Source organism: Eutrema salsugineum, unplaced genomic scaffold (assembly GCF_000478725.1).
Source record: "Eutrema salsugineum unplaced genomic scaffold, Eutsalg1_0 scaffold_13, whole genome shotgun sequence".
NCBI lineage: Eukaryota > Viridiplantae > Streptophyta > Magnoliopsida > Brassicales > Brassicaceae > Eutrema > Eutrema salsugineum.
Window position 1 is genome coordinate 3,182,047 of NW_006256885.1, and position 25,540 is coordinate 3,207,586.

The 25,540-nt window shown below is 37.4% G+C and overlaps 5 protein-coding genes and 1 pseudogene across 7 annotated transcripts; 1 reads left to right on the forward strand and 5 right to left on the reverse strand.

Annotated features, from left to right (window-relative positions):
* Nucleotides 1–334: 334 nt before the first annotated feature.
* LOC18024672 (surfeit locus protein 1) lies at nt 335–2,925 on the reverse strand. Its single transcript, XM_006406611.2, has 6 exons — nt 2,691–2,925; nt 2,490–2,596; nt 2,035–2,273; nt 1,373–1,547; nt 896–1,179; nt 335–787 (listed from the first exon to the last, which is right to left on the reverse strand). The coding sequence occupies exons 1-6, from the start codon at nt 2,884–2,886 to the stop codon at nt 718–720; spliced, it is 1,071 nt and encodes a 356-aa protein (XP_006406674.1). The 5' UTR covers nt 2,887–2,925; the 3' UTR covers nt 335–717.
* Nucleotides 2,926–4,372: 1,447 nt separating this feature from the next.
* LOC18024674 lies at nt 4,373–9,038 on the reverse strand. Of its 2 annotated transcripts, none has more exons than XM_006406613.2 (11): nt 8,889–9,038; nt 8,264–8,566; nt 8,080–8,157; nt 7,452–7,993; nt 6,591–7,220; nt 6,347–6,501; nt 5,998–6,188; nt 5,764–5,897; nt 5,185–5,528; nt 4,985–5,088; nt 4,373–4,723 (listed from the first exon to the last, which is right to left on the reverse strand). In XM_006406613.2, the coding sequence occupies exons 2-11, from the start codon at nt 8,547–8,549 to the stop codon at nt 4,653–4,655; spliced, it is 2,535 nt and encodes an 844-aa protein (XP_006406676.1). In that variant the 5' UTR covers nt 8,550–8,566; nt 8,889–9,038; the 3' UTR covers nt 4,373–4,652. The 2 variants fall into 2 exon arrangements, with proteins under 2 accessions (XP_006406676.1, XP_006406675.1); XM_006406612.2 differs by having other exon boundaries at nt 8,812–9,038.
* Nucleotides 9,039–10,217: 1,179 nt separating this feature from the next.
* On the reverse strand, nt 10,218–10,979 carry LOC18024675. Its single transcript, XM_006406614.2, has 2 exons — nt 10,621–10,979; nt 10,218–10,542 (listed from the first exon to the last, which is right to left on the reverse strand). Exons 1-2 carry the CDS (start codon nt 10,966–10,968, stop codon nt 10,369–10,371), a joined length of 522 nt encoding a protein of 173 aa, XP_006406677.1. The 5' UTR covers nt 10,969–10,979; the 3' UTR covers nt 10,218–10,368.
* A 310-nt stretch (nt 10,980–11,289) lies between these two features.
* On the reverse strand, nt 11,290–14,361 carry LOC18024676 (TPR repeat-containing thioredoxin TDX). The gene is made up of 10 exons (XM_006406615.2): nt 14,017–14,361; nt 13,860–13,893; nt 13,586–13,714; nt 13,388–13,475; nt 13,227–13,307; nt 13,077–13,141; nt 12,767–12,907; nt 12,564–12,677; nt 12,321–12,351; nt 11,290–11,837 (listed from the first exon to the last, which is right to left on the reverse strand). The coding sequence occupies exons 1-10, from the start codon at nt 14,127–14,129 to the stop codon at nt 11,503–11,505; spliced, it is 1,131 nt and encodes a 376-aa protein (XP_006406678.1). The 5' UTR covers nt 14,130–14,361; the 3' UTR covers nt 11,290–11,502.
* Nucleotides 14,362–16,532: 2,171 nt separating this feature from the next.
* Nucleotides 16,533–19,998, reverse strand: LOC18024677 (protein TIFY 6B). 2 transcript variants are annotated; one of them, XM_024159979.1, is made up of 8 exons: nt 19,718–19,998; nt 18,376–18,578; nt 17,913–18,124; nt 17,712–17,802; nt 17,315–17,621; nt 17,145–17,205; nt 16,956–17,069; nt 16,533–16,585 (listed from the first exon to the last, which is right to left on the reverse strand). In XM_024159979.1, exons 1-7 carry the CDS (start codon nt 19,800–19,802, stop codon nt 16,967–16,969), a joined length of 1,062 nt encoding a protein of 353 aa, XP_024015747.1. In that variant the 5' UTR covers nt 19,803–19,998; the 3' UTR covers nt 16,533–16,585; nt 16,956–16,966. The 2 variants fall into 2 exon arrangements, with proteins under 2 accessions (XP_024015747.1, XP_006406679.1); XM_006406616.2 differs by lacking the exon at nt 16,533–16,585 and having other exon boundaries at nt 16,649–17,069.
* A 2,321-nt stretch (nt 19,999–22,319) lies between these two features.
* Nucleotides 22,320–23,554, forward strand: LOC18024678 (annotated as a pseudogene).
* Nucleotides 23,555–25,540: the final 1,986 nt, after the last annotated feature.

Genomic DNA, 25,540 nt, shown 5'->3' on the forward strand with positions numbered 1-25,540 from the left:
ATTTTGGTTTTTTTTTTTTAATATATTTATATGTTTGTCTTTTAGATAAAAAAAAAAAAACTATACTACTCACTTTTCTACGGTTGATAATCGATGAACTCTTTTTCTTCTTAGAAGGAGTGGAATTTCGTTCTGCTCCATAAATTTAGAATAAAACCCCTTTTATGTGTCTTGATCGGCTCTGTAATATTTGCAATAGTTTTTTTTTTAGTTAGAGAAAGAAAAACTCTTTGAATTTTGTAAAAAAAAACATTACAACGAAAGAGTCGACGACAACGCGGCAAAGATCTTATCTGCAGTGAAATGTTGAATTTTTAATGAATTAAACAATTACAATAGAAATGTTGAAAGTTCATGGTCTTTCGGGTATAAAATCAAATAAACTCTCTTAAACCGCAATTTACCTTTAAGCAAACAATTCTATTTTAGTAGTACGTATAATCAACATTAACTTTCGCTGATGGTCTACCAAAAAAGAACAATGGTGATTAGAAGCATTCCTTCCAACCGTCTTTACCCACAAATGGCTTCGAGTTCGAATTTTCTTCCACCATAGAAAACGAAAACTACAAATTTCTATGACAATTTAAAAATATTTCATTGTGTCCCTTCTATGGAAGTTTAACCTATAAAAACATAATCAACTGGACCTCTGCAAATTATTACTTCAGCAGACAAGTTACAAAAAGAATGAGATTTGATTTGATCAGAGAGAGCTCATCTGCGGGCAGACTTTGGCTTGAGCCTCTTGTAAGCCATGAAAGTGACAGCCGCGGAGAGAGAGTACCTGTTCATCATAAGACAAGGACACAAACAAAATGTCTCTCATTAACCATATCGCATATTTAAGGCCAAACAGTGCCAAGAATAACTCATGTATCTGTATGGAGTTTACCATGTTATTGAGTAGTTGAGATGGTCCTGTGGCATGACTTTACTACGGATCAAAGTGTTTATGTCCTTCGGGACAGGATATGGTCTACTCCGATCTATGTCTTCATGAACGTCCTCTACGTAGATTGTGTTTTCAGGAAGACCTATGGCTCGAGCCATTGCAGGAACGTCTACATAAAACCACTGCCCGGTACTTGGATCATTGGCTGGAACAAATATGCTTGGGTTCTCCCCTCCCCTGATCACACCAACGACTTCTACAGGCTTAATCGCGGATCCATGCTCCTGCAAAGCCATTACGTACATGTAAGAGATATGATAAAGACACAATTTGAAAAGAGCGAATCTTTGAAGCTGGCTAAATCCAATCTGTCTCCGTAAAGATCCTAGAATTCTATTCAAATGCAATCACAATATTACCAAATATATAAGAAGCAATGAAAGAAGTTTCTGAACGAGAGGGTATAAAAGGACCAACCTTGATAATCACTGGCTTCTTAGACCAAAATTTCCACCAGGAATTTTGTTCATGGGAGAGTGGCTTAGCTTCTGTTGAGTCGCTTGTAACAAAGTTAGCATCTGTAGTCTCTGGTGACTTTTCTCTCCAACTACGAGGAACCCATCCGCGATTCACCAGAATAGGGGACTGCATGCTAGTTGACAAGGGAGAAGAGCAATCCAACTTCAGAAAAGGCCAAAAAGTTAACAGCTAGAACTAAAACTAGAAGGCGGAAACTACGACATAGCCATGACTAATCCGAGGTTAAGTGACACTTCAGCAAAACATCAACAACTAATAAGTCTAATCAATTCTCAAACTCTCGATTAGTAAGATGTTGTGTAACATTTATCGACCAAACGATCGTAGTATTTCAATCCTAGCCAATCAGAATCTCCGAAATCATGCCATTAGTATAAGACAAGCATGGTCAAGAGTTTGGAGAGTAGGACTAGAGAAGCGAATGGCCTATTATATCCTGGAAAGTGTTTTGATAATTTCACAACCATCACAGAAAACAGAAAGATAAGAAGACTCTAATTTTACTCGATATGGTTGACAATAAAGTAAAATTTTTCAACAGCATCGATAAACGGAAATAGAAAAACTTAAAAGCAAAGAGAAAGGATCATTACCCTCACCTATCCAGGTCATTGGGGATTGGCATTAGAGGCGTGATGACATAGAATCCATTTTCAGTAACTCCAGATATGGACCTAGACCGTGGACCCAAATAGATAGACTTTTGCTCGTCAAACACACCCTTGCAAGTAACCCGTCTAAATTCTAAGGTATCCAGATTCTTATCAGGAGGAAGTTGTGTATTGAGCTTCATTGGTTCCAAGTTCAACCGTTGTTGTTGGTACTCCAGTGTTTTGATCTGCGCAACCACAGGATCAGTTAATTATTCTCACTATTTTCCCGATCACAAAAGCACAAGAATTGATCAAGAGCTCTTCAATGAAAGACACACATCGAAAGTATATAAATTCCAGCTAAAGCAACCTCTAACCAAGCTAGATACTCCATAAGAGAAGAAAATGTAAAGGGGAATTCTTAATTGATTCGAAATAGCTGAAGAAGAAGAGACACCGACCTTTTCCTCCCTTCTGACGATCTGCCATGACCCGAGGCCGAAGGTAATCGCTCCAGGCAAGAACAACAGAAATTTTGACCACTTCGTCGACGACCCTCGTTTGTTCTCTGAAACAAAAAAGGGACCCAATCGTCAGAAATGATTATTAATATCCCCAGAATCCAAGCTCAAGCATCGGAAGACATAGTATGACTAGCATGCCTTTCAGTGGAGCAGGAGAGCTTGTTTGGCTGCCAAGCGCGGCGGAGCTAGAGAAGGAAGGGTCGGCGACGGCGGAGAAATGTCGTGACCAGAATTGTATCGGAAGGGAAGGCTGGGAAGAGACACTGGTTGTGGTACAGCATCTGTAGCTATGAGCCTTCGATCTAGTTAGGATTTTAGACAACGAAGTCGCCATCTTCGTCTCTCCAAGATTTTTTATCCCGGAGGTAAAGGGTTTTTGCCTCCACGAACTGAAAATGAAAATGGCTTCAGATTCGAAGAGCTTCGATCCCCTGCATTTGGGTGCACCTAAGTTCCAGTGCTCGCCACATTTTGTTCTGCATATGTTTTATTACATGGATGCGAATTTTTTTTTTGTATTTGCAACTTTCCAAGATAATGAGGATTTTTTTCTTTTGTTGTTCTTCATATGCTTATCCTTGACATGGATCTGATCTTTTAACAAGTAAAGGCCTGTTCGTTTTTTGATCTAAATGCTGCATCTAGATTTTGCATATAGATCAGCATCTAGATACAATATCTAGATCTTGTTTGTTTTAGAAACTAGGTTTTGCATCAAAAAGTTACGTCTAGATACTAAATTGTTCGTTTGTGAATTTAGAAAAATAATTTGATGCAAAATATATCAAATGAATAAAAAGAATATTTTGAATTAATATTTTTAATAAATGATGTTTTTATTCAATTAAGTTTTAAAAATATATGAGTTTTTTTTTTTTGCATTTTTTGTGGGAAATCATGATTTTATATATTTTACTGGAAAATTTTTTACTGGAATTTTGAGTTTTTGATGGAAAATCTTGTGTTTTTTGCGGAAAATCGAGATTTTGCGTTTTTCGGCAAAAAACCGAGAGTTTTCGTTTTTGGTGAAAAATCGAGATTTTGCGTTTTTTGGCGAGCAATCGAGATTTTGCGTTTTCAACGAGAAACCGAGATTTTTCTTTTTTGGCGAGAAATCAAGATTTTGCGTTTTTTTGCGAGAACAGAGATTTTTTCGTTTATGGCAGGAAATCGAGATTTTTCATTTTTGGCGAGAAATCAAAATTTTGCGTTTTTGACGAGAAACCGAGAGTTTTCGTTTTTGGTGGGAAATCGAGATTTTGCGTTTTTGGCGAGAAACCGAGTTTTTTCCTTTTTTGGCAAAAAATCGAAATTCTGCGTTTTTGGCGGAAAATCGAAGTTTTGCGTTTTCAGCAGGAAACCGAGAGTTTTGTTTTTGACGGAAAATTGAGATTTTGTGTTTTTGGAGAGAAACCGAGAGTTTTCATTTTTTGGCGGGAAATCGAGATTCTGTTTTTTTTGCGGGAGAGATTTTGCGTTTTTGGCGAGAAACCTAAATTTTTTGGTTTTGGCGGGAAATCGAGATTTTGTGTTTTTTCCGGGAAATTGAGATTTTACGTTTTTGGTGGAAACAGAGAGTTTTCGTTTTTGGCGGAAAATCAAGATTTTGCGTTTTTAGAAAAAAACTAGATGCAAACGCTGCATTTGAACTATCTATTTCTTAGCATCTAGAATATCCAGATATTTGAGATGCTAATCAATTTGCATCCGGATGCTGCATCTAAATACAAATTTTTTTGTGAAAAACGAACAACATTTGAATTTGAATATTTGCAACTAGATGCAGCATCACGTACAAAAACGAACAGGGCCTAACAATATAAAATTCGACAAAAGGTTGTATTGTCTTTGTCTTTATGCAAGTTAAACAGAATCAATCAACTACAGAAGAATTCAAACACATGTTCGAGTAAATAGTGGTTTTACAACATAACTTTCTTCAAACCTTGAAACATCGAAACCAAAATCAATTTTAAAACACACAAACTTTGGATGAGCCTATTGAGATGAAGATGGACTTGTGAAACGTGACTGCTCTGTGTTTGATGACTCTTTTTGTTTCTAAAAAAGGCAAAAAAAAGAGTGGTATTGGGTAAAGACTTAGAAAATCCCAGAGGAAATGCTTGAAGTTGCGTTTATCTTCAGCGACTGCTCTGGAATGTACCTACGACCTGTCACACACACGAGTCCACTGGGGTTTCAGGTATTAAAAAAAAAGAAGCATCTTACAATTTATGATTGGGATTCACTCCAAAACATATTGAAGATTCTTTATCAGAAAAAAAAAAAACATTTTGAAGATTTTTAATGAGCAGCAGGTCATTAATTTTCAAGATTTGCCTTGTTCATGTGGATGTTTTCATGGAAAGGGAGAAGAAGCAGCACAAGTGTTTATAGTGCTTTGGTGAGAAACTATAGTGTTTTTTGTTTACCTTTCTCCTTGACGTGGATTTGGAGAGTATCAAGTGTGATTATGCCGTCAGTCAAAGGGAGTAGCTCTAGCTTGATCGTTGCTGTAGATTTCGAAGGAACGCATCTGATGCATTTAGAAAGTAGAATCCGGTTATCGATTTATAATGATAAAAACTAACCAGAAGAAAAACTGAATTGGATATTTTTATTATAAGTTTACCCCAAGGGAACTCGGCTTTGTAGCCAGAGATGTGTGCAGCCTAAGCCGCTCTTTGGAACAACATCTGGAGGATTGGAAGAAGCAGAATTCAGTTCACCACTTGTGTTCTCTGTCCTTGTCTCCAGTGGAATTGGGGGTAGTGAGTTCAGTTTACGCATTGTTGTGTTGCGTTTCTCGCTTTGTACCCTCTCTGTGAACTCAGAGAACCCTAGGAATGGGCTTAAAGGGGAGGTAGGCGTGGAATTTAGGGACACCACAGACGGAGGTGATGTGAAGGATGCTGGAGCGAGAACGGTTAAAGACAGATCTTCAGATGTCAAATTGGATGCCTGAAGAGTTAAAATCTGAACCAGTAGAGAGAAAAGCATGAGGTACAAAAAATAAAAGACGCCATTGGGAAGGGCACAACTACTAGCCACAAGTTAGTGTTAGTGACAACATCTGAATAAAGCTCGAGTGATTTGGGTAAACACTAGCAGTTACTTGCAGCTGCTAACGTCTTCCATTAGTTCATGCATAGTAACATTGAAATTCTAGAGATAGTCACAGAGGGATAGAGGGAGAGAGGGAGAGAATGACCTGAATAGGCAGCTGGGAGGCCCTCCCATGGGGGCCACAAGGCTCTCCTGACATTTCAGACGCAACAGAGATCATCAGGTCCCTTGTAACTCGTGGTTTCCACTTTGTTCGTTGTTTGAAAAACAGCCTTGACTCTGAATCCAACAAAAAGAAAAAAGCATTAAAGAAAAAGCAATATATCTGAACAGAAGAGAGGAAAAAACATGGCTACAAACCATTGAATCGAGGATTTACCTGTGTAGTTGCATCGACATGACACCATAACCGCATACTGATCACCACTTAAACCGCTCCCTTTTCTTTCAAAATTTACAGTTGGAAGAGACAAACTCGATGATTTGAGTTCTTTTCTTGCAGCAGAGGGCTTCAGATTACTCCCAACAGAAAAGGCAGGCTTCACGATGAACGAGTGCTCCTCACCTTTCCTGAAACGTTGCAAGAAAAACTAACGGTAGGTAAGTTGCACTCTCTAATGTTCCTGAAAGGAGCACTCTAGCTTTGGTTTTAGTACCCACTATGCTCGTTAAAGGGGAGTTCCTCTCACAAGAAACATCTGTGAGGTTCTATAGTAAAATAAGCTAACCTGAGAGTTAAATTCGGCAAACTGTGCTCGTTTCCAGCTTCAATACATGCAATTGGTACTGAAGAAGGAGAGGCGCTTTTCCCTGCCTCTTCAAAAACAATTGTTATGGCGTCCACGTATATTACAATATCTGGAGTGTGGGTAGGAGCCACATTCTGCCAACAAAAAGGGCAAATTTAAGATGCATCCCAGAGATCAATTGACCACAGTAACACCAATATTAAACAGCGCTGCAGAGACGCACCTTTATCTGAACGCAGAGAAGATCATCTGTATTGCAGTCAGCTGCAAAAGAATTTATCTCAATAGGTTGAATGATTTCGAGTTTCCTCCTCCACCTTCTACCAGGAATGAATATGCCTTCAAGTCCACAACGAACAGAGAACCTATCCCGCTCCAACGGGACACCCCGGAAAGATAAGAGCTCTTCAGTCCCAGACTTCTGACCGTTTCGTACGGTTTGACCTGAGTAACTGTCCCAATCTTCAATATCAAATGATGGTTTAGAGCTCTGAGTTTTTATGGGTCCAGAAACTGGTGCAGTGTTTGGAGGTAGAGAGGACATGGAGTAGCTTCTAAAATGGCCGAATGAGAATAGTTGAGAGCCTGAGGCAGAAGAAAGTGCGGACTTGTGTGCAGTGCTGCTGATACCTGGACTAGAGCTTATAGGAGGTGGTAAAGAACGGGATTGCTGAGGAATAGTGTTATCCAACGGTATCAACCATTTTAAAAGATTCCCATATGGATCCTTGTTTTCATGATCCGAGTCTTTATCGTTCTCGGAAAATCCGTCCCTGTCCTGATGCTTCTCAAACTGCAGTATCTCAATGATAGGTTCTTTGGGACAGTCGACAATATAAACTTGTAAAGAGACCTGCATCCTTCCAAACAAAGGTGTTGTGTGAAAATCAGTAGGTCAATCAACTTCTTATAAAATGTATTAAACACTCAGAAAATTTGAACGAGTGGCATGCTAAACTGACATATATCAGACAATGCATTACGTCAGAAAAAAAAAGGAATTTCACTGGTTCATGTATCATTTCAAACCGACTACCCTAGTCTTATCAGCAAACCATAAAGTAACAAAATTACTATCACATACCACTATGTCTCCATTGGGCAAGGCACAGCACTTTGCCTTACTTCTAGCTACACCTCCAGAAACATTAGGATCGAAGTCTCCTCTATCTACAAAGGCACTAACACAAGGTCTTCTTTTGCCGCTTTCCCTCTTTTGGTCTAACTCTGTATCTGCGACCAGAGAGCTTTTCTTTGACCAAAGTGGCTCACCAGACTCTGCAATCCTAACAAAGAAATGAGACTTCTGAAACCTGGAAAGCAAGTCTTCTGTTCGTCTCTTATGATCTTCCATCCTCAATATTGATTCGCCATCAGATACGTCCTTTTGCGAATCCAAACTCTCTTTACCAGGGCTGTCCCCATTCTGAGCTGCAAATTGACCGTCGGGGCTCATTTCCCCATCCCCTGATGGTGTACTCGCCTCATCAGACATATCTCCATTTTGTTTGTCAGAGACCTTTCTCTGTCCAGTTCTGCTCATTACCTCAGCAACTTTAAAAGGGGTAATAATCTCTGTGTCTCCTTTACTTTCAGCTAAGCATGCTAGGATCTGAATCTGTTCCCCTAAAGTAGAAAATGTCTTCGATGTTCAATAGCTAGTGGCAGTTTAAACGCAAATTGATGAGAAGGTCTGAGATTGTGTAACATACCAGGAAAAACAAAGGAACGATCCAGGGAGCGTAATGAATGAATATCAACAGACTCAGACCAGTTATCCGGGATTTCCTCTGTAATAAGAAACAAAACCACATCAGGATTAAGTAGAAAAGACATTCAAAATTGAGTATTTGCAAAACCAAAACTGAAAACTGAAGTGTAGAGAGCAAATTATACTATAGGGAATTGCGATCCAGCCATCTTCTTCAGACACATCTGAGAATCTCTCCATGCCAGAGCCACCATTCATTGCATTTGACTCTCCGTTACCATCACCGTCAGGGACACGATCTAAATGATCCTCTACTGATGGATATTGAGGGAAAGGCTCTTCGGCTATAAGACCCTCCAAAGTGGCTCCGGGCTTCGTTGTTTCCGGCGGAGGTTGAGGTGGCGTAGCTGGTGGTTCGCTCACGGGCGGTCGATGAGTAGCGGAGGAAGTAGATCGAAGCAAGAAATTCATTCCTCAGAACCCAGAAACTGCATCAGAGAAGATGCCTAAGTTTAGTCAATTTCTGCAGATTCATCGGTTAAGCGATTTTAAAGTCAGGATTTTAGTTTATCTAATCCCCATTAATCCTCTCTCTCTTTCTCTCTCTCCATAAACTTTACAGATTTATCGCCAATCCCAACTTCCTCGCATCTCTAAAATCTCTTGACTGGATCCAACCCCCAAGAGAGGAAAAAACGAAATCGATAACGCAGCAGATCCAAATCATACTTACACGACTCAAAATTGAAGAATGCACGATAAGACCAGACCAGACAAGCTACTCTTTACTTGTGATGTTCGAGCTGATACCTGAAGCAGTTTTGATCTCAATTCGATCTATGGATTGCAGGGTGATCTGTGGATTGCAGGGAGATGTCTGCGTAGGAAGCGCAGTGATAAGAGAGATCTTCGTCCAATAGATGAGAGATAAACACCTTTGGGCAAACATACAGGCACAGCTATATTCCTTAGCACTTCATGATCAATTTCTATTTTTCCTTAAAACATTTTTATCCCACCTCCAAAAATTCATTTTCAAATGACGAAATTACTAAGTTTTTTCTTTTTACGCAAAAATTTACAAATTAGGTATGCTGTTGTAGCACTAAAAGAAAGTTTTGAAGAGCGTTTAGAAACTACAAAAATTTCATAAGTGAATGAAAACTATTCAAACTGGTTTAGTAAATGTGATTACAAGAACTCACTTTTAGTAAACTGTATTTGATTTTTATAGTGCTGGTTTAATTTCGGTTTTGGTGTGATACGGGAAAAAAACAGTTTTACCAATGAACTGGTAGTCTAGTTGTTAGTGTTATACCAATGAACTTCGTCTTTGCGTTAAAAAAAAAACTTATGAAAAAAAAAATTGATTAGGTTTAATCTTCTTCTTACTTTACATTTGCTATGTTTTCTTAAACTTTTAGCCTAAAGGTTCATTGAAACATCTTTGGGCTTTAATCAAATCATAAACCTGAAAACTAAGCAGGCTTCACATTCAAAGGGAAAAAGAGTAAGTGAGTAGATGCATCATGTGAATTTTTAAGTTAACCACTTCTAGTAATTAGTAATTAATAAATACAAAGGCATTTGGTGCAGTGAAGCTAACCTCTAATATCATCTACTAATGAACAAACAAAGTAGTTTTAGCTAAATTATGCTTATTAACAAAACCCACAACAAAATTGGAAAGCCCAATAAAAGAAATAATAAACAGGCCCGTTAGTCAATAAGGGCATCACGAAGCGAAGAATTAGGGTTTTCAAGATGTGGCCGGCAGTATATATACTTGCCTACATATCCAGTTAGGTCATCGTTAGTTAGTGTGATCGAAACTCCAGTCTAAAGCTATTTCTGGTATATATGATGAAAGCTTCATTTGCTTCTCTGTGTCTATGAAGTTATGTCGTGTTTTTGTAATTGAGTTGAAATGAAAGGCAGCACGTCACTGATGCGCTTGAGAAAGTGGTGCTTCGGTCCTTTTAGTTGCCAATATTGAGAAATAATTTCAGGAGCACTAATGCTTTCGCTTGCCGTTTTCCCTCGGCTTATGAACTCGGTTGCTCGTACATTATCTTCATCACTAGTACTTTTTTTTTCTCTGTCTTTCATAATAAAACCGTATATACAAAAAAGCAGATGAAACTTTTATCATATATACTGGAAACAAAACGAAAACGTTATGAGACAAAGTGGAATACTTAGAAGGAAAAGACTTTAAAAATCTAAAAAAAATTACAGAATGTAGAAGGCCAATTCTGATTCCATCCATGTTTTAAATATTGACTGTGGCTTAGTGTTGAGATTTCTTGAAGTAAGGACCCAGTAGCAATTCTAACATGTCAGTTGCTGTTTGATCTGGTTCAATCGATTCTTCTCTTTGAGATGATCTCATGTTTGGTTCATCAACAGATTCAGATACTGACAATTCTTTTCTTGTCTGGTCTTCTTCACCTTCTTTAACATACTGTTAATTCATGTTGTAAGCAGAAAAGAACAAGCAAATTCACAAAATCACTAATTAGCAAAAACTTAATCGCATTACCTCTTGAGCAAAGCTTAATAAGTCATCAACTGTGAGATCCTCGTCCTCTGGACCAGACATGGATTGAAAATTCTCGGGATCCTTGCAATTAACAATGCTAGGCTTGGCTTCTTCTTCTGCGATACGAGCTCGTTTTCCTCTTCTCCTGATTCCCACCTTTTTTGGTTCCTCAAAATCATCTCTGTCTTCGGGTTTTACGGTTCTTCTCGGTCGTTTCTCGGCCTTTGTCTTGGTAGCTTCTGGTTCAAATTTTCTTTTGCCCTCTACACTTTTGCCTTCCGTTCTATTGCTTGTAGATGTTACATCGGAGGACGCGCCGGCGAGCATCCACGGCGGTAATCGCCTCATATTCCCATCCATTAAATTGACCCCTTCGTTCTCCCCCGACTCTTGAAATCAAGAAACTGCACCTTTGTTGGGCCTAAAGCTGAGCCCATTAATATAATTAAAACCCAAATCTATCAGCTCATCACTCATCACTCTACGCCGGCGCAAGTACAGCTTTTTCAGCTATGTACCGGTCGAACCGGTTCTGTATCCGCCGCTCTGGTTTTATATTATCACTGTACTGTATAGTCTGTATATTAACGTGTATAGAAAAAGATTTGGTTCAGGAAACGAAAATTTAAAGACTTTTCGTTCATCAAAGATGTAGTTTCAATTCTGGGACATATAACATAACCCTGAGCCAACACCATACCAATGGAATTAGGAAACCACATGTACACGATTACAAATACTTAAAAATGTTGTGCTACATTATGAGACAACAGTTGTGTTGCAAAGATACAGCACGAAAACTCTCTAGACAGAAGTACCATATTAAGCTCCCAAAACCAGAAGAGAGAAGCAATAGGAGAAGAGAGAAAAACGAGTAAACCATTACTTTGAAGAAGAGTGTTGTGCAATCTTCTGCTCAAGCGAACCTTTATCAGCTCCGACAACTTTGTCTACCTGTTTGCCATCTCTGATGAAGCAAAACGTCGGGACGCTGCTAATGTTCCAAGACGCAGCCACGTCGTTGGCCTCATCTATGTCAACTTTCAAGAAGACGACTCTCGGGTGTTGCGTGGCCAGGCTTGAGTACAGCGGAGACATGTAACGGCACGGTCCACACCATGTGGCTGTGAAGTATAGGATTAGCAGACGTGATGCCTTATTTGCGGCCTTTGTATTTGCTTCGAGCTCGCTTGTGGAGTGGATGCTAATCACTTGTCCTGTATCAGCAGGGAGAAGAGATTGATGGTTATCTCCTATTTCACATGTATATGTCGTTTTTGGTTCTATAAAAGCTGTAAATGAAACTCTGTGAGGATGATAGAGATCCAAGATATATGCAAGTTGCTTTTCTCACTGTGGATACAATGGGTCTCATACTTGTGATCAGCATAGAAAATCCTGAGGAACTGGCGGTCAATAAACCATGAGTTTCCACTAAATCATCCCCTAAATTTGATTTTGTTGAGAGGTTATGGTTCTGGTTTGGAATTGCATAATTTTTCAGGGAAGTAATGCACATGAAACTGGAGGAACGGGATAAACAATCTTAAGCAAGCTGGTTAGCGGCCTAATCAACTGGATTTAGTGGCTAACAAAAGCTTATTGAGCTTTGATTGAGTGCAGTTCTGACGCAAACGTGGTTCATTTGGAGTAAAATTATGAAGTAAAGAACTATTGAAAGAAAAGGATAGAATGTTTACCGTCTTTGAATGCAGCCAGAGCTTCTCGTTCCTGCATTGGTAGGATTCAAGAGAACCAAATCAGTGCAGCGTGAGATGTTTGATATGATATGAGGTTGATAATCTCAAAAGGAGGTTGTTACTCTCACAAGAAGAAGATAACCAGGCATATATGCTTTTTGCAAAGAATGTAATATTATTTACAGGGAGCTACGCAAGATCATTATATAAGAATCACTAATCATGGGTATGGGTCAGTCTTACCTGGGCTTCTTGCTGTTCTCGTCTCTTGCGTTCAGCCCTTTGGAGTTCCTTTTCTTGCATCAGACGTTGATATTTCCTTCGGTGTTCCTCAATTTTCTTTGCATTGGGTTCAACCTGTGAAGTATACATCATATTTTTGGTACAGTAGAACTTAATCTTTACTTAACTTCATGATGAGCCAATGAGCATATTTCCATAGTTACCTTCTTAAGGGCCGACTCCAACTCCTCGTCGTAATCTAATTTTGATGCTACATGAAGATCAGACGCAGCTTCTTCCCATCGGCCTAACATGGCCATAGCCATACCTCGTGCTTTGTACCCCTTGGCTGAATCAGGATTGAACTTAACCCATAAAATAAACTAGTTTAGCTAGTGTATGGAAGAAAACCATTGAGATGGTAAATTACTTTCCCCACCCCAAACCATAAAACTTTTGAGACATAACCTTGCTTTCCCAATTTAATCTTCTACACAAACTGAATACGTTTATGTGACTCAAGTAAATGCTCACCTGTAAAGCCACGTTTGCATCGCGGATTGCAGCATTTGGCTTTTTAAGTATTAGAAACACAGTAGCTGGAGAATACAAACTAAAAATATTCAGAAAGACCACCCACATTTGGTTGAAAAAGGAGAGAGAGAGAGAGTAAAAGAAGGTTACCTCTGGTGGCGTAGAGAATTGCTGAAGAGGGGTTTAGCATGATAGCTTTTGTTAGATGATCTATAGCTTCGTCGAACTTTCCTGGATGCCGATCAAGCGTTAACGAAACCATGTGGAAAGCCTATGAAGTAATAAACGCAAGAATTTCAATGGTTATGTACCATCGGAGGTTGCCACCATAGCTTTGCTCTTCTCTGACTGAGCAGCATCCCTATTTTCATCCGTCACTTCAGCTGAAGGATCTCCCATCTAAAGAAAGAAAGAAAGAAAGAAAGAAGGAAAGAAATCAAACGATCACGGAAGATTTGCATAGAGACAACCACTAGTTCATATCCAAAGATGATTTCTTCACCACGTACCGGCTGAGGAGGCTCATTGTCTGGTTCAACTAAATCTGAATTGTCCAGTTCAACATCAGACTCGGTAATTTCATCATCAAGATTAGGAGAGAAACTGGGTTTAGTCTCAGCATCTTCAAAATCTTTTTCCTACATTATGGATCATCATTAAGTGTGACATACAAAAGAAAACCATCGATCAATCAATTCTCGCTGGGAACAATACCAAGATGTTAAGAAGGCAAAACCCAGGTAGCACAAACAAGAACAATCATGACCAGATATTCATACTTACAGTTTTCTCTAACTTGGGAACTTGAGCTCCTAAACTGTAAAAGAAAACGGGAACAAACATTGATCAGAAACTCACACCAGCACATGGAAAATTCTACAGACGAATGAAATTCATCGATCGGAAAAGAAAATGAAGTGAGAGAAGAAGAATCAACAACCTCCGGAGATAATCCTTGAAGAAGATCAGAGAAGGATCGTGAAGAATCGAGGGATTCGATTTCAGCTGTTGGACGAATCTTCGCAGCTCAGCTACCTGATTCGCATCCATCATAGTCCGACCCTTTTTAGTCGTCTCCCTCTAGTGACTAGTCCTCTCGTAAGAAAAAAGCTTGAAGCAATGATGAGAATGAATCCTTCAGCTCCTCCTTACGATCGATCGTACGGTGAGAATTAACCGGTGCAGAGCGATTCGGCGTGTCTCGGCGTATGGTATCGGTTGATTCGATTGTAGAATTAGTTTGTGTTCGACAGAGCCGAAACCGAAACTATCATTGTCGCTGTGTACCGGTTAACGTCTGGTTTTTAATATCAGGTTTATTTGTTTTTTTTGTTTTTTCCGATGGTATATAGTTTGCAACACTTCAATCATCGCTTGAAGACTAATCCATATTTTATATTAGGAAACTAATCCATATTGTAAATTTGTAATATGGAAAATTAATACATTTTTTAAGTTATTATATTAGAAGAAAAAATTTTAACCTGTGAAGCAATAATGTTGATAGAAAGAATAATTAAGAACTTTTAACCATATATTTAAAATTATTGTTGCAAAAAATTAAAATTATTTTTGAATAATTTATTTTTATGATAGACTCTGTCTATACGTGTTTAATGTAGTATAGCATGTTCTTAATGGTATATTTAAAACCTCATTATTTTTTTAATACCATACAAGGACGAGTAGTAGAGCAAGTTCTTAACAGTATATTTAAAACCTCATTACCATACAAGGAATCGTGAGATGTGATGAAAACATAAATTCCTTCTTCGATTGTTGGAGGAGAAAACGAATATAGAGCATCACCCAGTATTTTGGTAGAGGCGTTGAATTATGGTGTTTGGTGTCCAATGATCATTTTTTTTGTTTGTTTATGGTCCAATTAGCATTATAGTTTCTTTTGCTTCCTTTATCATGTCTTTGGATTAATAAATATTTTGTGAGACTTGAAGTGATTAGCAGATGTCAGATCAAAATTGTTTTGGCTTTCAGCTGGTTATACTTGTTTTAGGAGCTGCTTTCGTTTCTTTCAAAATTTATTTTGACATTTTGTTAGTTTTCGTTAAGTTTTCATGGTATGTTTACCCAGGTTTCGACATGTACAACCTTGTTTGATGATTGAAAATATTTTATTTCTTATATCAAATCAAATCACAAACTTAAATGTGATTTTCTGTTTGATAAAGCGATTGGATGTAGAGATCAGTGACACTTTTAAAATATTTCATCCAACCTTTTTATGCTACACCATTAAAAAACATCCTAGTGACTACATATGATCGTAATGACTACATATGAAGATGATTCTAGCTAGCCTTAACATGGACAAACTATAAAACATACTAGATTATGTGAATAAAGTTAAACTGCATGATCCTTACCATCTCGCCACCATCTCCAATGGTCATCTGAATTATATCAGACTTAGGTGTCACTTATTCAAATGGGTGATCAAAATGGTCATCTGAATTATATCAGACTTAAGTGTTACTTATTCAAATTGGTGATCAAAACCTCTCACAACTCGGTATTATGTTAAAACACATAGCACCAATCAACTTTCCTATTATCACACTACCAACCGTTGGTTAATCTTCAACTTTGTTGTGTTTCAAATTTTATACTCTATAAAAATAATAATGTGTGTCATTATGAAAAAAAAACAATTTCATTATTTTCACAAAATATGGAAACATTCATGTAATTAATGTAAAAGAGATGATATTTGTGGAGATCACCCAGTATAAAAATTTATGAAGCTGATTCTAACTAGCTTTAACATGGAAAAATTATAAATCGTATTAGATTATGTGAATAAAGTTAGACTGCATGATCATGTGAAAGTGACATGTTCATATGCATTAGGGTATATGGTATTAATGAGATACAAAACTGCAACCCATGAGTTTTTCTTACAAATGTACATTCATTTAGATTTGCTTAATCTAAAAACCATTTAAATTTTGCATGTACTATTTCTGTACACTATGAATTTTTTTTAAATACGTATAACGTAGTTATTCTCCTCTATGTTGCCATTGTGGAGGTGTATGTGTTCTTGAAGCATACAATTGATCTGAAATTCAGGTATCTACTTTACTTTTTGTTTATATAGCTTGTATTATGCTATATCAACATTTAATCATTTACAATATGGTAGCAAGGAGTACAGTATTTGACAACAACCAGAACATCCAAAATAAAAGATTGTTATCCAATAATACAAACATAATTAACACAAACTTAAATAAAGAGAATCACAAACATGATTAGGCTTTAACAAACATCATAGTCGACCTCGCCACCGTCGTCATTTGGCACCTCCGGCATCTGATCAGTATATATATATGTTTTTAACGTCAGATTTATTTGTAACGTCTGATTTTGATATCAAGTCTATCTTGTTAATTTTTTTTCTTTTTCGATGGTATATGGTTTACAATACTTCAATCATCGTTTGAAAACTAATCCATATTCTATACTCCATTAGGAAACCTGATTTAAACCTGTAGAGACAGCATGATTTAAACTGATTAGGATCCGATTCCAAGGTATGAAAAATACAAATGCAATACAAATGCGAGCTTGAGTAATATATAACAAAGACTAAAGACAAAAACTAACAGTTTCTACTAATTTCCGAAGTACATATCTGATTTGCTCTTACAAGTTCCATTCAATCAAAATCTGATAAATGAAGTATACACTATAGTATATAAGGCCAAGAAGAAACCCAGTGTAGCAAGAGAAAAAAAATTATACTAAAAATATATAAGCTAAGAAAAATTTTCGGTGTAGCCAAATTCTGTAACAAAAAGAAAAAGATAAACTGAGAAAATGCAAAGATGGGTCTGGACTGGTCTGAACCAGTCTTACTGCAAACGAGATTAGGTTGCAGAGCTGAGAGAAGAACTTATGCATTCAGATATTGGTGTCCGACAATCTGTTGATGACTTCTTGTCTAAGCAATATGGCGATATGTTTGTGACCCTGCGAAACCAACACTGAGAGAGTTAGGTCAAGAAACAATTAATTGGTTTATCATGTGAAGAATTGTTTGTGCACCTCTCTTTGCGTTTCTCTAAGAACCTAGCCAGAGATGCTTTGCGAGCCTGAGGTAAAGCCACTACATTAAAAAAAAAAAAAACAGAACGAGATTGAACCTTCAGCCATTTATAAATATAGTAAGTAGTAAGCTAATTTAGCATCAGGTATAAAAGTAAACTTCACTTTACCTGTTTGAGCCATTACATTGGTAGAACAAGAAACTGCAACTGAACAGTTGACAATGGATGCATTAGTTTGGTTGTTGTGGTATGTTGATGTAAAGCCTCTTGTTGCTTTCGATGCTCCGAGTCCATTTGTGCTACTACCAGCTTCAGGGCTAAGATAAGAGACTGTAGGCATGAAGCTGGGAGGCATAGCTGAAGAATCAACAGAGGCACGAGCATGATGGACTACTTGTTGATGAGTTTGAGGTGGTGAAAAGGCTTGAGGCATAGATGATGAACCGTTTCCAGCTAGCAACATTATCGCCTTGGCCTGTAATGGCAGAATGATATTATTAAGCAAATGAGCCATAATTTGCAGGAAAAAAAGAAACACATATATGAGAGAAAGTAATTAAGCTACCTTTTCAGGAGAAATGTCATCATAAACACAAACTGAACCGGCATAAAATATTGTCAGCTGAGCAGGTGATCCTAATGGCTTGGAAGGAGATCTGACAATAGTAATAGTCGTTAGTCAACTATTTGTAGAAGCCTCTACAGAGAGTGTGTAGATATAATTCATGATAAGGTGACTAACAGACAAAAGATAACCAGTTGGTACCTAATATCAGTTGTCCCTACAATGGATCCTGGAGCAGGAAGGACTGAAATTGGAGGTGCCATGATAGGAACTCCGACCAAAGGTTGCGAATTTATGTTATTGCTGATGAAGCTTTTTCCTCCTGGTGCATAATGAGACTGGAGTGGCGGCATAGACATGGAAACTGCGATAGTTTCTTCCTGTTGATTGGAATTTGGGAACATCCTGACTCCCTGAAAGCAACAAGCCATAACATCAGTCTAAGGGAACTGTTTAACCTATTTAATTAATAATAAGAGGCTTCGCTTACACTCAAAATCAATCACTATTAAACCAAGACTAGATGCAAAAACCAATTAGCATTAACTATCAACAACAGGGTTGATCGATGTGGAACCACAACAGAAACTTGTTCCACAGGGCTAACTTTAAAGGGCACATGGGTCTATAAGCCCCAAATCAACCTGGTCTTGATGACAAATACCTGTATAGAACTGTAAGGAGTGTTGCGGTTTGAATCATACACATCTGCAACTGATGATGGCATGAAGGAACCAGAGTGTGCAAGATGAAAATTTCCAGACTTTCTATGTCTGTCTTCTTGGGATGGCCTGAAAGATAGAAACTGAGAAGAAGCAGCAGAGACTTTGTTTGAGAATGACCAATTCATTCCTCCTCTATTTGGAGCTGCAATAGAAAAATAAGGAGACAATAGAACTTCCATCAGTTTAAAGTCAGACAAGGAGTAATAACTGTTAATCATAAATGACCCAAGATCTTACATAATCAACAGACGATTAATTCAAAACCCAACCCAATAAAAAGAATTAAAAATTCACCAACTATGTAAAAAGAATCTGATACTGTTTACAAATTCAACGAGGCAACAAAACCACCTTAGAAACCATTTCTAATTTAAAACATTTATTCAAAACCAATGTACGAAACTACTATAATTTAAAAAAAATTCAAGTTTAAAAAATAAAATTAAAGAGAGATTCAACTTTAAATCCACACAGCACATGTCGATGCACTACTTTTATGGAATGGCACGTTTTTGGCTTATAAGAAAACAAAGTGGACATAATTTTAATTCCTCGTGGTAAGAAAAGTAGTCATTCTCATTGTACCTCGCATTATTTAAATACCCTACGCCAGTTTCACTTAATCAACACACAATCAATATTTAATCATCTTATAAAGTAATCCCACCTTGCAATTTTGTGTATAATTAATCTTCTACCTACTACCAACCGTCTCTATTTTTTTTTTCTATTTCTGTACCCGTCTCTGTTCAACCCCTTCTTTACCAACATTTTACGTATTCTTTTTTAGAATAATCTTTAATTAAACTATATTTTTTTCTTAATCACACTCCTCAAAACAAAATACCCCCTAGAGTAAAATTATGCAGCTTGTAAATAAAAAAACTTACCGAGTATGATTGTGTAACAAAACGCTACCTTCAAATTTGTTCTCGGTAATTTCCGATACCTACTTTAACAAAAAATAATTTCCGATACCTAAAGGCTATCTAAAACAGTAAAACTATACAACCTAAAATTTGTTTTTCCTAAAATCCAAAATCCTCGGTTCGTTTCTCGAGAAAGCGAAGGAAAATGTTCTCCACCAAGATACAAACTGACAATCCAGCTCCCGAGCAAGCCATAAAATCCGGGTTCCAAAATCAAAATCCCAATCTAGTACTAACTCCTAACGCATAATTCATCCTTTGAAAATCGATGATTTGGTTTAAGAATTAGCTTGAGAGATTTAAAACCAACTGATTCAGTGGAAGAAGAAAAGAAAAACTGAAGAGGAATAACCTGAATCTCTAGAGCTTTCGCTGGTTTCCTCCTTCACAGTGATCGGAGAATTTTTCGAACCCAGGCCGAGAAAATCTCTCTCCATCTATACAAAGCCGCAGAGAAACCACAACGATACAGAACAATTCGATCTCAAACCTCGAACGATTAAAACGCCGAACTCAAACACAAATATCTATCTGGAAAACAATAAATACGATTAAGCGTCGCCGGAAAAGGGAACAAACGAGAGTTTGGGGAAAAAAAAATGAAAAACGTGGAATGAAGTTAAACACACACACCGCGATTTCTCTTTTTAACCATCGCATACGACATGTGAACAGCACGATTAAATAATAATTTAATACTATTTTGAGTTTTTTTTCCCTACTAAATAAATAAACGAAAAAGATTCCTTTTTCTCCTCTGCTATTGGCGCAAAATGCAGCTACAGGCTGGTCGGGTTTATGTTACCGGATATAGTCGGTCAAAAAGGCACGTGCATCGTCGTGCAGTGAGATTTCTGTGTTTGGCGTTTCTTTTGTGGTTTGACACGTGTCCAGAAACGTGCGTTATTTTATGTCCCCTCCCAGTCACCAGTCAGTTTTTTTGTTTAACGTGAATCATTCACGAGATGCGAAGCGGCAATTTAAATTACTTTATTTATATTTTAACTCAATAACAACAAGCGAAATTGTCGGCTGACTCGCGAATTGGAGCGCGTGAGTGCTAATGCCTTTGTTAAATCGATTTTTAAAATGTTGAAATCTCTAAAGTTACTAGTAACTTTCGTGCACGTTCTCTCTTGACCAAGATGAACATTTGCACGTTGAATTTATTTTTTGCAAAATTTAAATATCTCTGAATTTTATATTTAAATCCTCAATCCACCGGATATAGTAGTACTAATAATAGTATAATACCCCATGTGATTATGTCAAAAAATACCCATGTGATTATGTCACTGCTCTGATATTTTATTTATAGTTTCCGAGTTCAAATAATAATAAATATGTTGCTTAAACTATACTTGTACTAATGTAATTATTGGTACCAAAGGAAAATGTTTTTTTAAGTAAATAATACTAAAATGACTCGTTGACATCGTTTTATTGTGTACTTATAGATGCATGTGGTCCAGGGGAGGAAATTACGCCATTTCGTGCGTCACTTTCTTGTTAATTTAGTAAAATTATACTTCAATAATGTTATGAAATGGGTTTATAATAAGAAATAAAATTAAAATAGAAAGTAAACTAAGTAGTCAAGCACAACAACTTGACGATCTCTCTCCCACAATAATATTATGTAGCACACGTCATTTTCTCCAGTCTTTAGTTTATCTATTTGTATCAAAAATAAAATATTAATTAATGCGAAAATACCACGATGCAGTTTTAAAAACACACAACATTCCATACAGATAGTAGATCAGATCAAAAGTGGACTTAGTGAGAGAAGATGATATCAAAAGATGCCATAAACGTATCCTTCACGCTATGCTCCACATTGAACATCCAACAACATATAAAGAGGGATACTGAATAAATGGTTGCTTTCCAATATCTTGGCTAAAATGAATATTTCTTTAGTTAAATTAGTTTAGCTGATTTTGGTTGGCTATGGTCTTAATTAAGAGATGGTAGATTTTACTAATCCGTTTTCTAGCTTTGGCAGCTTCTCTCATTTTCCTAAGCACGGATATTCCTATTTTGAAAGATAAATCCATTAGTTTTATAAGATACTATCAGATTCAGATATTGCATGCAAAACAAAAGAAACATGGTGCACTCATGGAAAGCCATTTATCAATACAATCACTATAGAATTTGTGCATGCAGTCTCGTACGTAGCCTAATACCCCCCTAATAACCAAAACCGACGACCTTCTTCATCATCTCTGCTTTTCCCTGAATTCTCCTTCTTCTCCACGGCGAATCTCTAGTATCTTCGAAATTCCAAGGTGAGGAGATTCACTTTTTGGCACACGAATCTTCTCAGTTTCTTATACACCTCCATGGGAACCACTACGGCAATGTCAAAATTAATTAAGGACTAAAGCTCGGTAGAACAAAGCCTCGAACCCTTGAGAACTAAATTCTAGATCAGTGAAAGTACAGCAATGAACTCAATTGAAAATGTTTTTGGATCAATTAGAATGATTAATGTTTGAAATCTACAGCAATGAACTTGGGAGAAACTTTTTAATGTTTAACCAAACTTATTTCAGTTTAATTTTTCATTTTTGTGTAGTTTGATTCATCTCCATATATCTGTTTGGCTTATATTAATTTTGATTTTAAACAAATCTGTAAACATGTAAAACCAAAGTTCATATAGATATTAATAATTCTGGCGACAAAATTAGATACCAACTAAAGTAATTATTCTTCTGTTTTAAGAGATCTAAAAGTATAAGAAAAAACTTTGGTCTCACTCTCATTCATATTATCAATTTTGTAACGTCCCATAAAGCTCAACAACTTTCATATGAAAAGTAACGGCCCATAAAGCCGAGTTGTTTTTATAACCTTACGTGTTGTTCACTTACGCGATATGGTCTGTTGTTATACAAAACCCTAACCTAACGAGATTTTTTCGTCTCAGTCAATTCCATCAATTAATGTCGTCCCCGCCGGGAAAAAACAAGAGGAAGAAGAAGAGGAAGGAGCCTCCTTCGACGCCGCAATCGACCCCTATTCCATCGCTTCCCTATGATTTGCTATTGAACTGCATCGCACGTGTCTCAAGGTTTGTACTATCCCACGCTCTCCCTCGTCTCCAAGAGCTTTCGATCTCTCATTGCTTCACCAGAGCTTTACAAGACCCGGTCACTCTTGGGACACACCGAGAGCTGTCTCTATGTGTGCTTACGTTGTTTTGGTGACAAACCTACCTGGTTCACTCTCTGCCGGAAACCTGATCAAACCATAACCAATGAAACCAGTAAGAAGAAGAAGAAGAAGAAGAAGAAGAAGAAGAAGAAGAAGAAGAAAGAGTCAAGTGGGTATGTTTTGGCTAAAGTCCCAATTTTCCAACTCTCCTCGTGCGCTCTTTTCGGGTCTAGTGGCTGTTGGTTCTAGTATCTACAACATTGGCGGATCCCTTTCCTCCGTGGCTGCCTCTGAGTGGTCTTTCTCTAACGTCTCCATACTGGATTGCCAGTCTCATAAGTGGAGCGAGGCTCCAAGCTTGCCGGTTGAACTCTATACACTCTCTGCTAGCGTCCTTGATCAAAAGATATATGTAGCAGGTAGCTACAAAGCTGGGAATTTCAGTTTTAAGAACTTGTTAGATGTGTTCGACACAAAAAACCCAAATTTGGGATCATGTGCCGCCCATCGAGACAGAATACAAGTTGTACAGCAAAACCGCATGTTTTGACGGGAAGTTGCACGCGATGACTCACGAAGATACGGTTGTTGCTTATGATTCCAACGAAGGTAGATGGGACATTGTTGGCGATGGGAGATTGGGTTGGTATATGGATTCAGCTGCTTGTTGCGTGATAAATAACGTTTTGTACTCTGCTCTTAATGGAGTGTTGAGATGGTATGACACTGAGGTAAGATCGTGGAGAGGTTTGGAGGGTTTGAAGAGACTACCTGAGCTCACTCGTGGTTCTAAAAGGATTAGATTGGCTGATTATGGTGGAAAGATGGGGCGGTTTTGTGGCACGAGGATGTGAGTTGTTTTGGTCCTGGTGGCGGCAATAAGAGGAAGATTTGGTGTGCGGAGATTGCGCTTGAAAGGCGCAACAGTTGTAAAATTTGGGGGAAAGTTGAGTGGTTTGGTCATGTGCTTACATTCCCTGCATCATTATATAATGCCGAGAAGGTTCTTGCTGCTACTCTCTGATGAATGAATGAATACATGAACGTGTCTTCTTTTAGTTTACTTGTAATGCGTGTATGCAAGTATGCAACTATGATGAAACATGTAGTTGTTGGTTCTTGTTTCACTTCTAATCAAATTTGAGAATCGCTTGTTTATTGTTAAGCTTATTTTGTGACCACAATTATTGATAAACGTCTTTGAAGCACATGTTTGTTTTGTGTTGTACAGACTGACTTCTGTCTTTACATTCGTGAAAACATGAATTTTAATCTTTGGATTATTATTCCAACATGGATTTGATGATGATGATGAAAAGATTAAGAGCTGAAGACGCTATCAGTATAAAGTCTCTGTTAGATGTAGTTTCAGAGTAGGACTGTACACTTGTCCGAGCGGAGGTTGATGTACGTACGCAAAGCATGCAACTCTTGAACATTCATGATCGTGGTACTATATATATGGCGTGATGCGGGAGCAAAGGATGAGCCACCGACTGTTGCTAGAAGATATAAGAAAGTTTGTGCTCTGTGACATTATTGATTTTCTCAGAATATATGTAATGTTACCATAGAATAATTAACTAACTCACTAATTGTCCAACATTTTCAGGCTAAACTGTTCAATATTGGGCTGCATCTAGAGGAGTGTTTACGAAGATCTTCAGAGAGATATAAAACTGTCACCTCTTCAAATTATTGACAATAGAATCAATGAGAGCATTATTCAGAATCCATTTCCACAGGGCCTAGTCTCCCTCTCCCTGTGTGACCTTTCTGTGTACACAAGACTCCATACTTGTGTAGATTTATGTAGAAAATCAAATTAGTGGGTCAAATTGAAGATAAGCGTTGAACGTTTTTAGGGGGTGATTGCTTTTGACTAAATCAGCTAATGACACGTCAATATTAATTACAAGTGAAAACAATTTCAATTATCTAATTTTAACTGGTCCACTTGAATCCATTTCCATAGCAAGTATGTCCGCCACCGGATATTGTAACAAAATCAAGAGAAAATCTTGGAATATTTATATATATGAGCATCTGAGTAGATTTGGATGGATGAATACTTGCAAAATTAGACCACGTTTTTTATTTTATTTTTTGGAGTCTAATTGAATGGCTCGTTCTCGTCGAGGGAGATCTAGCAAAGAGCCTACAATATTTCGATTGCTAGTTGAAAGCATCTTGTGCATCATGTTGGCGTCATTTATCTCATTCATTTACTTATATATGTTTTACTGTACTTACACAGATCCAGAAATAATTAATTTTCCCTGGCCTATCCTCATCTTAGTGCGACTCAATTACTTAATGATTGGTCTTGGTTTCGGCTATATCACCATTGGGGTCACTATAGAATCTTTCAAACGTGTGCGTAACAAGTTGAGAAGATCCATGAGCCAAGGTAAATTTCCTCGACTTGGACTCTCACATAATTACACGTTCAAAACCAAGAAATCGGAGGGAGTCGTCGTGGACAATATCAATAAAGAAAGTTCAATTAGGAACGATGATGATGAAGAAGAAAGTTGCCCTATATGCCTCTACCATATCCAAATAGATGATTTTGGTTATGTTAGTTTACGAGATTGCATGCACAATTTCCACCATGATTGCATCCGTAAATGGCTTTTGAAGAGTACTCGTTGTCCTCTTTGCCGTTCTTCTGTGATTCGCAAACATAGATCTTATATCCTTAATACTATGTGTCACTCACCCCATTATATTTGATGATGATTTTATAATAAAAAAATTATTACGAAATATTCATAATATGCATCATTAATTACCACTAGTTCCTCGTATACCCATGTTCTATTAATAATTTCTTCTTCTGTCCTACAAGTTTTGAAAAATGGTATCTAACCAACCAATGTCTCTTCAGTTTCTAATAGATTTCTGAAAATTTTGGCCAAAGAAAATGATATCTGAAATTCAAGAAAATGGTATCTGAAATTCAGGTGCCTATAAATCAGATAATCCGATCTATGCCTATAAAAACAAC

Excerpts from the sequence above, each read along its gene's own strand:
- LOC18024672 (XM_006406611.2), bottom strand. The coding sequence starts at position 2,886 with ATGGCGACTTCGTTGTCTAAAATCCTAACTAGATCGAAGGCTCATAGC. Across the intron at positions 1,180-1,372 it reads AGAAGCCAGTGATTATCAAG|GAGCATGGATCCGCGATTAA; the intron begins GTTGGTCCTTTT and ends ATGGCTTTGCAG. Across the intron at positions 788-895 it reads CTCAACTACTCAATAACATG|GTACTCTCTCTCCGCGGCTG; the intron begins GTAAACTCCATA and ends TATGATGAACAG.
- LOC18024674 (XM_006406613.2), bottom strand. The coding sequence starts at position 8,549 with ATGAATTTCTTGCTTCGATCTACTTCCTCCGCTACTCATCGACCGCCC. Across the intron at positions 7,221-7,451 it reads TGCCCAATGGAGACATAGTG|GTCTCTTTACAAGTTTATAT; the intron begins GTATGTGATAGT and ends GGAAGGATGCAG. Across the intron at positions 5,529-5,763 it reads CCTCCCAGCTGCCTATTCAG|ATTTTAACTCTTCAGGCATC; the intron begins GTCATTCTCTCC and ends CTACTGGTTCAG.
- LOC18024675 (XM_006406614.2), bottom strand. The coding sequence starts at position 10,968 with ATGAGGCGATTACCGCCGTGGATGCTCGCCGGCGCGTCCTCCGATGTA. Across the intron at positions 10,543-10,620 it reads TATTAAGCTTTGCTCAAGAG|TATGTTAAAGAAGGTGAAGA; the intron begins GTAATGCGATTA and ends ATGAATTAACAG.
- LOC18024676 (XM_006406615.2), bottom strand. The coding sequence starts at position 14,129 with ATGATGGATGCGAATCAGGTAGCTGAGCTGCGAAGATTCGTCCAACAG. Across the intron at positions 13,894-14,016 it reads TTCAAGGATTATCTCCGGAG|TTTAGGAGCTCAAGTTCCCA; the intron begins GTTGTTGATTCT and ends TTTCTTTTACAG. Across the intron at positions 13,476-13,585 it reads ACAATGAGCCTCCTCAGCCG|ATGGGAGATCCTTCAGCTGA; the intron begins GTACGTGGTGAA and ends TTCTTTCTTTAG.
- LOC18024677 (XM_024159979.1), bottom strand. The coding sequence starts at position 19,802 with ATGGAGAGAGATTTTCTCGGCCTGGGTTCGAAAAATTCTCCGATCACT. Across the intron at positions 18,125-18,375 it reads CTCCTTACAGTTCTATACAG|GGAGTCAGGATGTTCCCAAA; the intron begins GTATTTGTCATC and ends TGTTGCTTTCAG. Across the intron at positions 17,803-17,912 it reads GTAGGGACAACTGATATTAG|ATCTCCTTCCAAGCCATTAG; the intron begins GTACCAACTGGT and ends TACTATTGTCAG.